The sequence below is a fragment of the Procambarus clarkii genome, chromosome 81 (assembly GCF_040958095.1).
Source record: "Procambarus clarkii isolate CNS0578487 chromosome 81, FALCON_Pclarkii_2.0, whole genome shotgun sequence".
In the NCBI taxonomy this organism is placed as follows: domain Eukaryota; kingdom Metazoa; phylum Arthropoda; class Malacostraca; order Decapoda; family Cambaridae; genus Procambarus; species Procambarus clarkii.
In genome coordinates this window covers 21075756-21091472 of record NC_091230.1, presented here as the reverse complement: position 1 = coordinate 21091472, position 15717 = coordinate 21075756, and the positions used below count along the sequence as shown (strand labels likewise).

At 38.8% G+C, this 15717-nt stretch overlaps 1 protein-coding gene across 23 annotated transcripts in view; it reads left to right on the top strand.

The window, feature by feature from the left end:
- The window catches only part of Rab3-GEF (Rab3 GDP-GTP exchange factor), a 168179-nt gene that overhangs the window by 113196 nt on the left and 39266 nt on the right, over positions 1 to 15717 (top strand). For 22 of the 23 annotated variants that reach the window (XM_069315305.1, XM_069315304.1, XM_069315288.1 and 19 more), the window contains 10 exons: positions 2834 to 2970; positions 3200 to 3358; positions 4607 to 4813; positions 5024 to 5153; positions 7359 to 7507; positions 8509 to 8670; positions 10152 to 10293; positions 11532 to 11661; positions 11899 to 12115; positions 12312 to 12399. In XM_069315305.1, coding sequence (XP_069171406.1) covers positions 2834 to 2970; positions 3200 to 3358; positions 4607 to 4813; positions 5024 to 5153; positions 7359 to 7507; positions 8509 to 8670; positions 10152 to 10293; positions 11532 to 11661; positions 11899 to 12115; positions 12312 to 12399 — 1521 coding nt within the window. Of the gene's footprint in view, positions 1 to 2833; positions 2971 to 3199; positions 3359 to 4606; positions 4814 to 5023; positions 5154 to 7358; positions 7508 to 8508; positions 8671 to 10151; positions 10294 to 11531; positions 11662 to 11898; positions 12116 to 12311; positions 12400 to 15717 lie in introns of those variants that run through there. The other variant, XM_069315309.1, reaches the window with a different exon arrangement.

The following is a 15717-nucleotide window of genomic DNA, read 5'->3' as shown; positions in this document are numbered from 1 at the left end:
TTCTGGCTCGTGGTCCTCGGTAGGCCCACAGGACTCCATACACAGGACTGATGCCAAAGTCTGACGTTAGCATATCAGCCTGGATAGCTCCGGGAAGCCTTCGGGTCTCACCCAGAAAATGGTGTTTCATTACATTCAACGTCGTTTTTTTGTTTATTTTATATTATGATCTATATTTAGTTAGGGAAGAGAGAGTAGGCATCATAATGTGTGGCTGCACTCTATGCCTTGGGTTAGTGTAGAGCACTGACTTCTGCATAAACTTATTAATAGTACAGTATTGCTCATTGTTACTCCTGTTCTGTTTGTTGACATTGTGTTACTGTATATAAAAGTTAAAATGGATTTAAAGCATGTCCGATATTGTGTGCAGTAGAAGTGATTTTTGATTGTGTGTTTCATGTATATACAATTAAGTGCCACATTTCCTGCATCTTCTTTAAGAATTTTGCCTTTTTTCAATTTGATTGTAAAGAAATTCTTGCACATGCCACATTGAAAGTGTATTGCTTCGTGAATATTTTTCAGCGTTTGCAGTTTAGTTAATCTTCATTAGTCTGTCCTTTCCTTTTTGGACTTATCTAGTGTGTAACATTAGTTCTTCAAAATATTATAACAGTTAACATAGTGACAAACTATGTTTCCAGTGTTGTATACTTCCTCTCTTTTGTCTGGCCATTACTGCAGCAATATCTGCATTTTGTTTAAGAAGTTTTTGTAAGTACTGAGAGGTATGAAAACTATTTATGCTGCATCATATCAATGCATCGTTACTTCTTGAATTATGATGTTGGTAAACTAACAAAAAAATAATTTCTGTTTTTTAAATTCTATGGATTTTAATAGTTTATGAATAATTTGTTACGTACAATTTGTTTATTCCTCATAACTGTAGTACTGTATCAGTAATTTTGATTTTTACAAAATTATTATTTTTGGCTGTGTCCATGCGCGATATCTAGAGAACACCTTGGTGTATCAGCTTGAGTGCTTCAACACTGGCACGTGTTGGAGTGGGGAAGATCCCTATTATAATTGGGCAATATAGCCCCTGGTAACAGATCTTAGAACTATATTAACACATGAGGGATGGGGGGCAAAAATTGTAAAGATCATTAGCTCAAAAGGAGTAAATACAACTGGAGCAGAACTTCTACACACATACACTGATGCCTGTACCGTACATTTATTTATTTATTTATTTATATATATACAAGAAGGTACATTGGGATTGTGAGGATACATAGCATAGTAATAACATTCTTGTAAAGCCACTAGTATGTGCAGCGTTTCGGGCAGGTCCTTAATCTAAGAAACTTATAAGAAACTTGTGTCCAGTAGTTTCATTTGCATTCAGTACTCTAGGAAATTTTGCACTATTAAGTTTCTCTTACTTCACCTGCATATTTTCATTACACCAACCTGTACTACACTTCCCTATACTAAATACACCAACCTATACTCAATACACCAATCTGTAGGCTGTACCTTTCACTCATTATTCCACTTGTACTCCTTACCCCATAATGTAATGATTACACTCACTGAAATTATTACACAACCCTGTTCATCTCTCAAGATCTGTCAGCCCATATGTACCATTTTCCATTACGTACGTGATCAAACAATGTCTAGATATGTAGGATAAATAATCTCTTAATTTGATCATTGATCTGACAAATCAGAATTATTTCTATTGCACTCTAATTGTTATTGTTTTATTAAATATTTTGTCTCTTGTAGGGAATGGTCTTCATTTATAGTTGATAAAGAAAGATACTCAGTATACTATACTATGAAAATAGTCAACTTTCGTTAAATACAATAAATGAAAATGCTCACGAATGGAAAACAACTAGAGAATATTTTATCAATTACTTATTACAATCAAAGAAATTACAATTATCTTTTTTCTAATTAAAAATTATCTTCAATTATTTTATATAATTTTGTAGTATAACATTATCTTTATACAATAACACTTATTGTTAATATATCATTAGCTTTTATTATGACAAAATGGGCCTGCAAAAATGCTCACACCTTGCAGTTACTCACCGTTTATCAGTGGTCACTTTTCACATGCACCATGTACAGTATAGGGCTTACCCCTCACCCTATTAACACATTGTACTGTTTTTCTGGAACTAAAATACATAATGAGGTATGTTATTCTAGATACTGTACAACATCAACAATCCACACACAGTATGCTAATTGGGCCCTTGTTAATACTGAAAGTCCTTTAAGATTTGCAGTATGCCTTTCTATTCCTGTAACTTTGCTAAGCTTTTAGAAGCGTGACTTCTTTTTAGCCCTGTGTAGATCATCCTTGTTGACCAAACCACACACTAGAAAGTGAAGGGATGATGACGTTTCGTCCCTTCACAATCCACTCGAGAATGGTTCAGGACGGACCGAAACGTCGTTGTCCCTTCACTTTCTAGTGTGTGGTTTGGTCAACATATTTCAGCCATGTTATTGTGACGCCTCGTCTGCATATACCAGTAGATTATCCTTGTATCAAATTTATAATTTTTTGGTCGTGTGTTTAGGTAGATTTCATTACTGCAGTAAATAAATACTGGTAACTGTTATCTTCATTTATTTTCTTAATCTATAGCAGGTTTGCTAATTTATGAAATTGTGAAAATTGTACAATATAGTTACTGTATATAAATTATAATGAAATACAGCTTAGTTGATTTAATACTTTAGTTAGGTTACATTTATGATTACGTACATCAGTCATGAAGAAGATTTTTACTATTTATATTTATAAAGTTGTTTAATTATAAACATTGAATAAACAATATATATTGTTAACCTGCAGGACGTAAGGGCTTAGTGGAAAAGTCTTCACTGATTCGACATTCTGTCTCAGCTCAAAGGCGTGCTGAACTTAATAAAATTGCCAGCATAGAGCAGAGAACAACTTCAGCTTCAGAAAATCAAGCTTTCTTAAAAGATGTATGTTTGCTTTAAGGATTCTAAAATACAGTAATTTATATAAGTTCCTTACTTGAAAGATTTGTATGCTTCATCTAAATCTTCTGAATTTTTTCCTGGTAAAACGAATATGACTTTTTTCTTGGTAATATTCTTAACATTTTAATAGGGTAAGATAAATGTAAATGATTGTCATAAGAATTAAAGAGCAACATTTTCATAAAGTAATTTAATGTACATTTTTTTTCAGGTTTTGACACAGGTGATTGAGGGTGAAGGTATTGGTTGGCTAAAACTGAACCGTGTGAGAAAATTGATGGAAGATGAGAGTTACCGTATGTTGGTCGTGTCGGGACTTAATCGCACTCTTGAAAGAAAGATAGGACCGGATGATCATATAAACGATGTTGTAAGTAATATTTTTTGGCCAGTAAATCATTATCATTACATCATTAATATTACTGGTACATAATTTTAAACAGTCTTATTATAAGCCATTTATTTATGTTTGGAATCTGTTCACAGAAGCATGAATTTGAATTGAAGCCCATTTTTCTAAGATTCAATGTTATAATTTGAAGCTGCATTCTTCTAAAGTAAAAATTCAACTTACAAAAAAACAAAAGTTCATTAAATGATTAGGGTTAGCATATAATACTAGTACAGTACGGTTCGACTTTCCAGACATAGTGAAGAGTGTATGTTGATAAAGAGACAGAACTGTGTCTTTTGACCTGCACTGGAGATATTTTCTTGATGACATTCGTTTCCAGTTTAATTCTGTTTCAATACCATTGTAAACGTGTTAATAGTGTAACCACCTCCTTTGATGGTTTCTTTTAATATCTGAAGATATTGTCTGGATGCTTCGTTATTAGCCTCGAACCCATTGTTTGGGTGCCTCACCACTCCACAAGTTATATCGTTGTGCAGGATGCAATGATGCTCAAAATGCTCAAACCAGCCAATGTTTTGTGAAATTCAGTGCCTTCAAAAACACTATGCTCCTTCTTTATGTACTCAAATAATGACAATTCATGTTTCTGTGTACATGATCTTGAATCCAAACACTTGACAGTTTCTAAATTTATTAGTTACAGTAGTTAGTTTAGCTTGTCCTCGGCAATGGCCTGGACGAACAATCTACACTTAATCGAACATTTCACTGTTCTACAAAACAATTTCTACTGAATGCAATTTGTTCAGACTATCCAGGAATTCATTAGACCTGGGTTCATTGGAGTGAGGATGTACTGTTATGGTTTATGCTGTACATCATACTACATACATTACTACATAAACCATGTAGTACTGTACTGTATGTACTACATGGTTTATGCACCATTACAGACTACTAAGCAGTTGTGATGGGTGTGATAATCTCAGAACAAGGTTCCAGGCTGAGCCTAGCCTGACTTAAATAGAGGAATAACAGTACAGCATATAGTTTTGATATATACTATTGGTTATTAAATTGATTGATCGATCGAGAAATAATTTACGTGGAACATAAATTATTTCTCAGTTAATTTAATAATGTAGTAAATAATAGATTGACTCTTGTATATAAAAAACACCTTATTCATAGTAAATGAATCCTGCATTGCTTCCTTAAAATACCAAATACTATTATTATTTTCTGACTTATTTTCTACAGTGTGTTAAGAAACCTGTTTGGAAGGGAATGCTGAAGTTAATCAATGCTGTAGTTGCTGGTTTGGAAGTGACTTACAATAACTTTGGTGTAGGAGGGACATCTTCAGCCCTCCAAGCTCTGGAAATTTCCCATACTCATTACTGGAGCCGGGACCTCTCTGACCCACATGCCCTCGAGATGTCAGGTGGCTCTTCTGCCCTCTCTCAGGTGTGTAGTGCAAAACTGGTTTTTATTGTAATATTTGATTTTGATCACTTAATTAGCTAATATACTGAAAAACCTACAGTTGCTGTGTTTTGCCTTTAATTTTCATAATTTTTTTTTTTGTTAGTAGGCTTACTGTGACTTTTCAGTAGCTTTCATAATAAGTAATTATGCACAATAAATTCTGCCCCTAATTAGTATTTACTGTTTCAGTCTTCCAGTCCCTTGGGCAGCCTGGAGAACCTGCGGTCCCCAGGCAGTCCCAGAGGCTCGCCCCTTCCTCCTCACTCACCTCAGCCGCCATATGAAAGTTCGGACTGTTCTCGAAAATCCTCGCAGTCTGGTAAGATGTGAAGACTTAATTTATGTGTTATTAGGGGCCCCATATTGGATGGATATTAATAAGTGAATAATTTGGAGAAAACTTTCAGAATAAGTAACTGGATTGTACCACATGATGTATACTAGTAAGTATGGCTAGACAATATAAGTACAACATTGTAAATAAAGTAAGGATTTAAACACTATTGTATTATAAAAATAATTCTTGTTATTTAACTTTTTCTGGGGGAAGCCCCCTTCAGCTCCCTGGAGCTATCGAGCTAATATGCAAAAAATTAGACTAGGGCATTAGTCAGTGGAGTTCTACCTACCGACGACCACGAGCCAGTACCTGGCACCCTCAGAAAGGCACAGGGAGCAATGGGCCCCTGGAAAAAACCCCCTGTGGTTGGGGTTTTCCTAATCTGCCATCAACCTGGTTTTAGGCACCCAGAAAGGTAGGCATAACAAAACAAACCCCACATGGTAAGAAAATTGCAACAGAAAACAGAACAGAGAGGTAGAACTCCCCAAAATCCCAAGGAAACAGGAAACAAGCAAATGTCACACCTCAGTGCTGCACCTCTTGTCCACACAGATCTCCCCCTCCCCTGGAGGAGAATATGGAAGCCCCAGAGTCCCCGTGCCGGCTACACAGCAACTCCAGTTCATTTGCTAATGCGATCTAGGGTGGCTGTCAACTCTGGCCTCAATTTCTTGGCAGTGTTTTGCCCTAGTGGTGTTCTCTGCAACTTACTGGTGTGGTGGCCAGGTGTAATACGTGTACCGGGGCAGCATACGCTTAGGGGCGGTGGCCTTCTCTTAGCACCCTGTGAATTCTGTCTGGTTTCATCTCAGGTTCAGACTTGGCTGGGTCTTGTTTGGGACTCTCAGACCGCTTATATGTTTCTCCCTCTGGAGTCGTCGTTGCAGCTGCAGTCCCGCCTTTAGCTGTTTCTGGGGAGTTCCTGGGTCACTTGGCGGTTGCTTGAGCAGTTGTGTGGGAGTCTGAACTTCACCATGCTGTTTTACCCACTGGGACAGGTTTGGCTTCGGCGTCTATACTGGTTCCTTCGGGGACGCCCCTTATTTCTGCCTCTCTCACAATCACTGGGTTCGGCCTCCGTGGGACTTCTGTCGGTTGCTGTATCACCGGCTTCCTCTGGGTTTTTCAGGGTTCAGTGCCTTCGTGCTTACCTGAGCCCTTGCTCAATGTATTCACGGAGGCTTCATCTCTCGCCTGGAGCTTTGTGACCAGTGCTCACCAGGCTGGCCAGGGGTGGTGGGGTCTGTCCTTCCTTCGGGCTCACAGCACGGTGCGGGAGTTTGTGACTGTTTGGCCGTTGTTTGGTAGTGTTTTGGCCGCTTGGGGTTCAACTATCTGGCTCCATTCGGACTGTTCTCCAATGGATCATTACCTAAACCACGGCGATTCTCTTCAGTCCTTGCTCTGGCAGCCGTCTTCGGTAACATGTCTTGAGCTGACATTCGAGCGCTGGAATTTGAGGTTGAACAGGGTTCTGGCCCCATGTTATTTGGTCAACATTCCTGGTTCTGGGTGTTCGTGTGTGGCTTTGGGTCGCAGGTTGCAACCAGTTGTCGTCCCTCTTTTCCTTATCTTTGTTTATGTAGCTCCACAGAAAACCAGCATTGAATGTAATGAAATGCCATTTTTTGGGTGAGCCCCAGAGGCTCCCTGGCACCCTCCCTCCCTCCGGTTGGTGGTTTTTACTTTGTTTTGATGCTTAGCCTCCAAACTGGAGTTGCTGAGTAGTCAGCACAGGGGGTCTGGGGCTCCCCCCCCCTCCCTCTCCTAGGAAGGGGGAGGGCTACATGGACTAGCGGCGCGGCTGTGAGGTGTGACGTTTGCTTGTTTGCTTCTTTTCTTTGGGATTCTGGGAGTTCTACCTCTCTTGTTCAGTTTTCGGTTGCAATTTTCTTACCATGTGGGGTTTGTTTTGTTATGCTTACCTTTCTGGGTGCCTAACCCCATTCGATGGCAGATTAGGAAAAACCCCAACCACAGGGGGGTTTCCAGGGGCCATTGCTCTCTGTGCCTCTCTGAGGGGGCCAGGTTCTGGCTCGTGGTCCCCGATAGGCAGAACTCCACTGACTAATGCCCTAGTCTAATATAACGCATATTAGCCTGATAGCTCCAGGGAGCATCCGGGGCTCTCCCAGAAAATGGTGTTTCATTGCACTCAACAATGTTTATTGAAAATTTCAGATAGTCCGTTTCTTTCATCTGGTCCTCGTGTGGTTCATGACCCTCTTAGGTCACCAGAAACTGAAACTGCTGAGTCAGCCGCCTCGGATGTTTTACGTGACATCCTGGTGCAGAAGAGGCATGTTTTACTCTCAAAGCTACAATCTCAAGTGAGCATATCAATGTTCAATTTTAGAGATCATATTAAAATGTTATTATAAGAATCCAGTGATCAGAAATGTTTAAAGTATTATTCAAGTTTACAGCACCATCAGTAGAAGGCCTTTGCTTTGTACTAACACTGAAAGGTAGGATAGTGCTTTTTCGTTTTGACCCTCAAAATGCAGCACCATTACTTACCACTCATTTATTATTATTATTGTACCTGGGTTTTATACCAGTGATGTAAATATGGTTATAATGCATTTATATGGATGTAATAAAGTTAACCGAGACCCTGAGGTATTTCATATCTGTCCTTTCCATTAGCATTGGAGCCACCTGGTCTGTCAATGTCCTAGTTTTATCATTTTTGTTGAGGTGATGCTTTGGTGCGACTTCATCCTTAATTACCTTCTTGGCCAAAAATGAGACTTGTTCCTTTAGTTTCTTCTTGTTTCACGCTTTGTAAATCTTCAGATGCATCATACTGCCATATATTTGAGGTCCCAGTAGTACAATCGGCTTTGTTCTTAGCTCGCAGTCAGAAATTCTGGGCTTGAATCCCAAGTGGGATATAAATGTTTGGGTGCATTTCCTATCACCTAATACTTTTGTTCACCTAGCAGTAAATCAGTACCCAGGAGTTAGTCAGCTTGTTGTGGGAGTGTATCCTGGGAGAGGGTCAGTAGCCTGACCTTGTTGGGACCTTGATATAAGGCCTAACATGTATATATACACTGGCTGCCTATCATAGGAATTATTTTAAAATTATTATTAATGTCTCCATGCTTTTTGGAAAGCTCAAGCTACATCTCTCTCCCTTTATCCTCAGAGTATGGTGTCCTATACCAAAACATGTATTGCTCAGTTGCTCTGCAGAGTGGTCAAGTTAGTCATAGAAATTAAAATAGAAAACAACCATATACAGTACAGAAATCACTTGGATTAGTGTTAAAAATACTTATTTGCATTAGTTTGTTATACAAGTAGAAATTTGTCAAATTTTCAGGACTCTGAAGCAGGAGACACACTACAGGGGTCCGAGGGGCCTCCTTCATGTGGTGCTAGTGATACGGGTTCCATCATAACAAACCCTGCTTTCCAGCGGCAACGTCTCTCGCATCAATCATTTCGATCCACTGTCTCTGATTCTGAAATTGAGCAAGGCAATGTAAGTGACCATTGCTTTTCTTTGCTCATATTTTTGTTTATATATTTATTTTTTTCCAGATCATTTATACAGGTATTAGGTTAATCATATGATTGCTCATGGTGCTCCTGTGGAGAAGTGACAGTCTTATTGCATGTTGGGGTCTCAAAAAAGAAATAGCAGTCTGATTACTCTCTTTGGGCTCTAGTGGAGAAATGACTTAGTGCTCATCATGCACTTGATTCAAAAGTATCATCACATGCACACAAGGAAATGACACTAACATGATACCTATATATTGATGAGAAAATTTAAGTAATAAGGGGAATCCAACCCTCATCCTGGGCATTCCCAAGTTGTGCACCTTACCTCTGGATCATGACATGATATAAGTTATACAACCTAGGATTCCACTGAATCCACAGGATGTCTGGAGGCCCCTTACTGAAGTCAGCCCAGATTTTGTATATAACTCCATGCATTTTCCTAGTGAGTGCCACATAGTAGCTAGTTTGTAAGTCGTTTCTTGGAGCTCATGCTTGTAGGTGCCAAGTTGATCTTCTTGAAAGTTTAGTAGTAGTGGTCAGGAGCTCCAAAAAACCATATGGGAACTGGCCACAATGTTGCACTCACTAGAAAAATGCTTGAGGAACACACAGAGATACTTGATCTTTGCAACTGATGGTAGGAGATTACAAATTCTGGAAGCTATCCTCATCGAAGAGAAAAAGACCTAATATAAATGTACAAAACAACAACTTTGCATCACTACCAACACCGAGGCCTAGATCCCATCTAGTGGAAGGTGACGTCACAGCAGAAAAAAAAACGCCCATTCCCCAGCATCTGAGCTCTGTGGCTTGACTCACCTAACCTCTACTTCAGCACTACCCAATTATATATTCTCCATACCATACATGATATTCCCCATACCATACATGATATTCCCCATACCATACATGGTATACCCCATACCATACATGATATTCCCCATACATACATGATATTACCCATACCATACATATTCCCCCATACCATACATATTCCCCATATCATACATGATATTCCCCCATACCATACATGATATTCCCCCATACCATACATGATATTCCCCATATCATACATGATATTCCCCATATCATACATGATATTCCCCCATATCATACATGATATTCCCCCATATCATACATGATATTCCCCCATATCATACATGATATTCCCCATATCATACATGATATTCCCCATACCATACATGATATTCCCCATATCATACATGATATTCCCCATACCATACATGATTAACACCATATCTTATCTGAAGATGTTCCAAACAGGAACGAAACATTGTGCATATAATACATCATTCAGTCATTGTGTTTTATTTTTCTAAACCCAGACTGACCATGAATTCTGGTAACTTAATTTAAACAAAACTGAATTAAAGAAAAAAATGCTACTTATAGAATCATTTCGTGAACATTTTTGTGCCTCTTATTTTACAGTTTCCTCGGGGCTCCAAGAGAACGTCCAGTATGTGGTCGAGCAAGTCGTCCCTTTCAACCGGGTTCAGATATCACGCTGGTAATATGATTCCCACATCCACTACTCCCTCTCCAGACTCAGGAAGAACTTACCTCTTTGAAGGTTAGATTATTATAGATATCTCTGGTATAGGTACCTTATGGTTTGCAAGATATTTTTGTTGTTCTTTGTCATTTCTGTAGAACCCTTTTACATTTCAACTTGAAAGTTTCAACACTTATGTCCTTACCTTACTATATGTACTTAATACACCACCCTGTGCTTAATACAATACCCTATATTTAATACAACACCCTGTACTTGATACATCCTCCTGTATTTAATACAACACCCTGTATGTAATACACCACCCTGTACTCATTACAAGAAAAATAATAATGTTAAAGAGAATGTGGAAGAAGGTGAGGACTAGTGGAAGTGTACTAGAGGGTAGGAAAAGAGAAGTGATTGTACAATAAGAAATTGTGATTGTATAACAGTAAAGGAGAATATAGCAAATGAAAGAATTATAGAGACATTAATTTATTAAGTGTAGTGGACAAAGTATATGACTAGATAGTGATGGAAATACTGTAATTCAGCAAATGACTGGGAGATTGTTCAGTAATTACCTAAGGGGTAGTTATAGGATGAGAGCTACTCTTGTGGTGTCTCGTCTTCCCAGCACTCTGTCATATAATGCTTTGAAACTACTGACGAGTTTGGCCTCCACCACTACCTCACTTTTTCCAACTGTCTACCATTCTGCAAAAGTGAACTTACTGATGTTTTTTTGGCTGCTTTGTTTCCTTAGCTTGAACCTATGTCCTCTTGTTCTTGAAGTTTCAGTTTTCAAAACTTCTTCATTGTCAATTTAATCAATTCTTTTAATTATTTTGTAAGTAGTGATCATATCCAGACAATGAGTCACATTGACAAGGCTGAAGATATGATGACCAAACCAAACATCAGAAAATGGAGAAACATCATCGTTTCTTCATTTTCTGATGTGTTGTTCGGTGATCATAGTAATCATATCGCTTCTTTTTCTTTTGTCTTCTAGTTTTGTATATTTAATGCCTCTAACTTGTTTTTGTAGCTCTTATTTTTATGTTCAGTGGTGAACATGTTTGGTTCTGTGGTGAAATAAAGTGTGTAGATCAGATATTTGCCTTGAGACAACTTATAGAAAAAGGCATGTGAGAGATTGTAAAGTATACTGTACATGATCTTTATGCAACCTGTCCTTTCGTATAAGACGAGATATCAGGTGAACAAGAACAATCACATTACGTATCACTCAGAATGCAATTTTCTTTGAAAACGACTGAGACTGCAGAAAGCATTTTTTTCTTTTTCAGGTCTTATAGGTAAGGAGCGATCACCATTATGGGACCAGATGCAGTTTTGGGAAGATTGCTTCCTTGATGCTGTTGCCCAAGAGAGAGATATGGTGGGTATGGATCAGGGACCCAGTGAAATGATGGAAAGGTGCGTTATTATTAGAACAAAGGGGCTGTCTACTGTATGTACAGTTTCTAGGATGATACATAATAATAGTGTGTTTAATTATTATTAATTTATTAAAATATCATGGAAATATCCTACATGATTCCGCTCTCTAAAGAAAGGGAGTATCTGGAGGGGAAAATGTGAGATATAGTGTACATAAATAGACAAAATGAAATAATTTTGGAACATGGCATCTGAATCCACTTCTTATTATAGATACAATAATCTGAGTGAGTCTGAACGCAAGCGCTTGGAGCATGAGGAGGACAGATTGCTATCCACAATGCTCTACAACCTCGTAGCCTTTATGGTAATGGTCAATGTTCGAAAAGAAGATATCAAAAGGAAGGTGCGCAGGCTACTTGGCAAGTCACACATTGGTCTTGTGTACAGTCAAGAAGTCAACGAGTTGCTTGACCAGATAAATAACTTGGTAAGAATTTTAATTTTGAACAAAATATTATCGTAATTAATTTATGTTTTGTTAATGAATGTTTTACTACAAATAGATACAGTGAATATTTAATTTTACATTATTTATAAATGTATATATTATACATATATTTAACTTTAGTATTGAATTACATTAAATTAAGAAATTAAACACCCTTCCAATATTTTTTCCCCAGCATGGTAATGACATTGACTTAAGACCTCTGGGATCACGGCAGATGCACCGCCAGAGCTTTACTGTCCACTCTGGTACTGATGCATCAGGTTAGTTGTGTTCATAAAAGTGTGTGTTTGTGTGTGTGAATTAATGATGCATGTAAGAGTGGAGAAGTCATTATAGAACCCTCTGCTAAATGCAGCTCAGGATACACCATACAGGTAAAGTTTTTTTTTTATTTATATATACAAGAGTTATTACGTTCTTGTACAGCCACTAGTACACGTAGCATTTCGGGCAAATCCTTAATCCTATGTTTCCCAGAATACGATCCCCGCAAAGAATCGTTTGACAGCCAGGTAACCATTTTACTGTTAAGTTAAACAAAGACTACTGTTAAGGATTTGCACCCAGTAAATCCTCCCCGCCAGGATACGAACCCAGGACAAATCGCTCGTGGAACGCCAGGCGAGCATCTTACCACTTCGTTATGGAGCTGCTAAAGTCTCCGTGGGATGATCCAGGAGTGTTACTGTTAGGATGATCCAGGAGCCTCTACATCTGATGTGAAAGATTGAGCTTGAACAAGTTAGTAGTGGGAAGCCAGGCAGTAAGGGCTATCTCTAGGAGGAAATAAAACTTTTTGTATCCCACACCATTAGGGGTGGTTTTGGATAGTAGAACATGTAAACACACAATGAACCACTAGGGTGATTCTGGTTCTTTATGTTCACCTGAGGAACATAAAGTACAAAAGCATGCTATGAAATGGCTACCAGAACTGAAAAGTAAGAGCTGTAAAGAGAGGTTAGAAGCATTAAATATGCCAAAGCTAGCAGAAAAAAAGGCAGTACGATCACCACACACAAAATACTTACAGGAATTGACAAAATTGGCAAAAGAATAATTCTTGAAACAAGAATTCAAAACTGGACCCCTTTATCCCATAAATGGCGCAGTACATGCATATATGATGGGAGTAACTGTCACGGAATGGCGCACATGGTATATATACGATTGAAGAGGTCTAGCACTCGATTTAAATGTTCCACGAGATACAGGGGGGGGGGGGCCATACACTAGCCACGGGCGATAGTAAACAGACGCCATCTTGGAAAAAATCCAGCACAGGCCGCCATTGTGTGGAGGCCTCAGTTATGCGACCGAGGTCATGGCGAGCTAAACACATATCAGCATCCGACCAGTCTCAGCGCAGTGTGCAACCCAATCTTTGACTGAGGATGAAATTCATCAGGAATTGTTCCAGGAGGGTTATGAACCTGATATTGATGACTCCGACATAGATGAGGACTACATGCAGTCAGAAAAATTGGAGACGACCGACAGTGCAAGTGAACATGTGGGTGCCACGAAGGGCAGGCCTAGCCTCTCACTCATGCCTCCTCGCCCACACTCTATTCCACTTCGTGCCCAGCCACATAGTTCATGTGCTACTTTGCCAGATTATGATGTTTTGGTCGACGAGTCTGAGGAAGGTGACTCATTTTTTGGTTTTAGTGATTTGGATACAGAGAAGAGTTTTACCACGCCTGTCTAGTGCCAGTGGTGTTGCCAAGTGAATGTTTGTCGCGTCAGTAGCATCTCACCCAGTCTAGCACATGGCACCAAATGGAGACAATGATGATCAAAGCCCCCTCATCTTCAAGTAATTTTCCCCTTATTGTACCTTCCCAACCCTACTGTGCATAGATAGGTTTCAGCTCCTGGTCCACACATTCCTCGCCGTAGTGCTGCTGTTGCCAGTCAGAAGACAGCAGGTGTATTTGTGTGGAATGATGGGGAAGATTTTGTTCCAGAAACTCCCGCCTTTGACGATACAGGTGTCGGAATTACAGGTCTTTTCTCCCTGATAATGATGATGAAATGTGTGAAATGGACTTCTTTACTACATATTTTAATGAGCTGCTCATGGAACATATTGTTAAGGAAACATTTATGTGGCTGATCTCATTGGGGAGGAGTTATCAGATTTTTATGATTACAGTGTTGGAAAAATACAATTGTAGGTGAAATGTATGTGTTATTGGCACTGTGTATGTTGATGAAACATTGTGTCAAACACGTAATCAACTATTATTGGAGCAAAGACCAGAATGTTACAACACCATTGTTCAGGAAATATGTGTCTTGAGACAGATTTTTGAGAATACTCAGGTGTCTTCATTTTGCAAGTAATGAAGACGAGACACAGGATGATAGGTTTTGGAGGGTGAGGCACGTTCTGAATCAACTTATTGGAAAGTTCAGAGATATCTACGTACCAGCTCAGAAGCTGGTGATTGATGAATCACCAGCTACTGAGCTTGAGCGAGCATTTTGCATGATGTCATTGCCTAACTTCTCGGCTCATTTACGTCATTGGTAAGTATAATAAATTTTTTTCTCGTGCTCAGGGAACACAAATGGACACTTTTATAAGACAAAAAACAAATTTTGATTTTTTTTTTTTGCACCTGGCAGTGTTGAAGGCTGTTAATAGCAGAGCAGCATAAGAGTTAAACAAGGGACCCAGAGATACAAGCCAAGACTCAAAAGCACCTGACAAAGCATGGACGTTGTGGTTATTTGGTGTAAAGGGGCAAGGCTTTCTCACCCATTCTGATGGAAAGTGTGAGAAAACAAGCAAGAAATGGGCCTTCTTATGTATTTTTTAGGGAAGACTTGTTAGGAAAAGCATTTTCTCATCCTTACTGTCCAAAAAAATTGTCCTGATGGAATAAGAATTCAGCTTGGATGAGAATTTAGACTCTTTCCATCGGTACCAAACATTGCACAGAACATACACTAAATACACAACACAGCTCACAAAACATACCAAAATCTGAGTAATTATGGTAAAATAATGTCTAAGAAACATCTTGGGAGAACTTGGAAGAGTTAGGTTAATAATTAATCGAGACTGAGAAAACTTGTTGAGGCACCGTAACATTGTCTGCTAAGTAGGGGGTGGGAAGGAAGATGTGTTGTACTTAAATTGAGCCAGAGAAAGTAAGAATGATGTGACCTGGAGTTATGTGGCCTGTAAAGCAGAAGGATAAAAAGGAAACCCGTAATTCAAGTACAGTACAGTTCAATTAATAGCATATCTTGGGTAAATAAGACTGGGTAATGAAAAAACTACACCAGGGTAACAGATTTGCCTGAAACACTGTGTGTGTTAGTGACTTTACAAGAATGTAAAAACATCAATGCTATGTACTCTCATAAACCCAATGTACCTTCTTGTATATAAATAAATAAATTTAACGAATACTGTATAATAATTAACACTTTCGCTCGGGGATGACGCAGCATTGCGTCATCCGTTTACTGGCGGTAATGCCGGGGATGACGCAGCATTGCGTCATCCACTTTAAAAATTCGCCAAAAATCAGGTTTGTATCCGATTTTTTGGGGACTGGTTT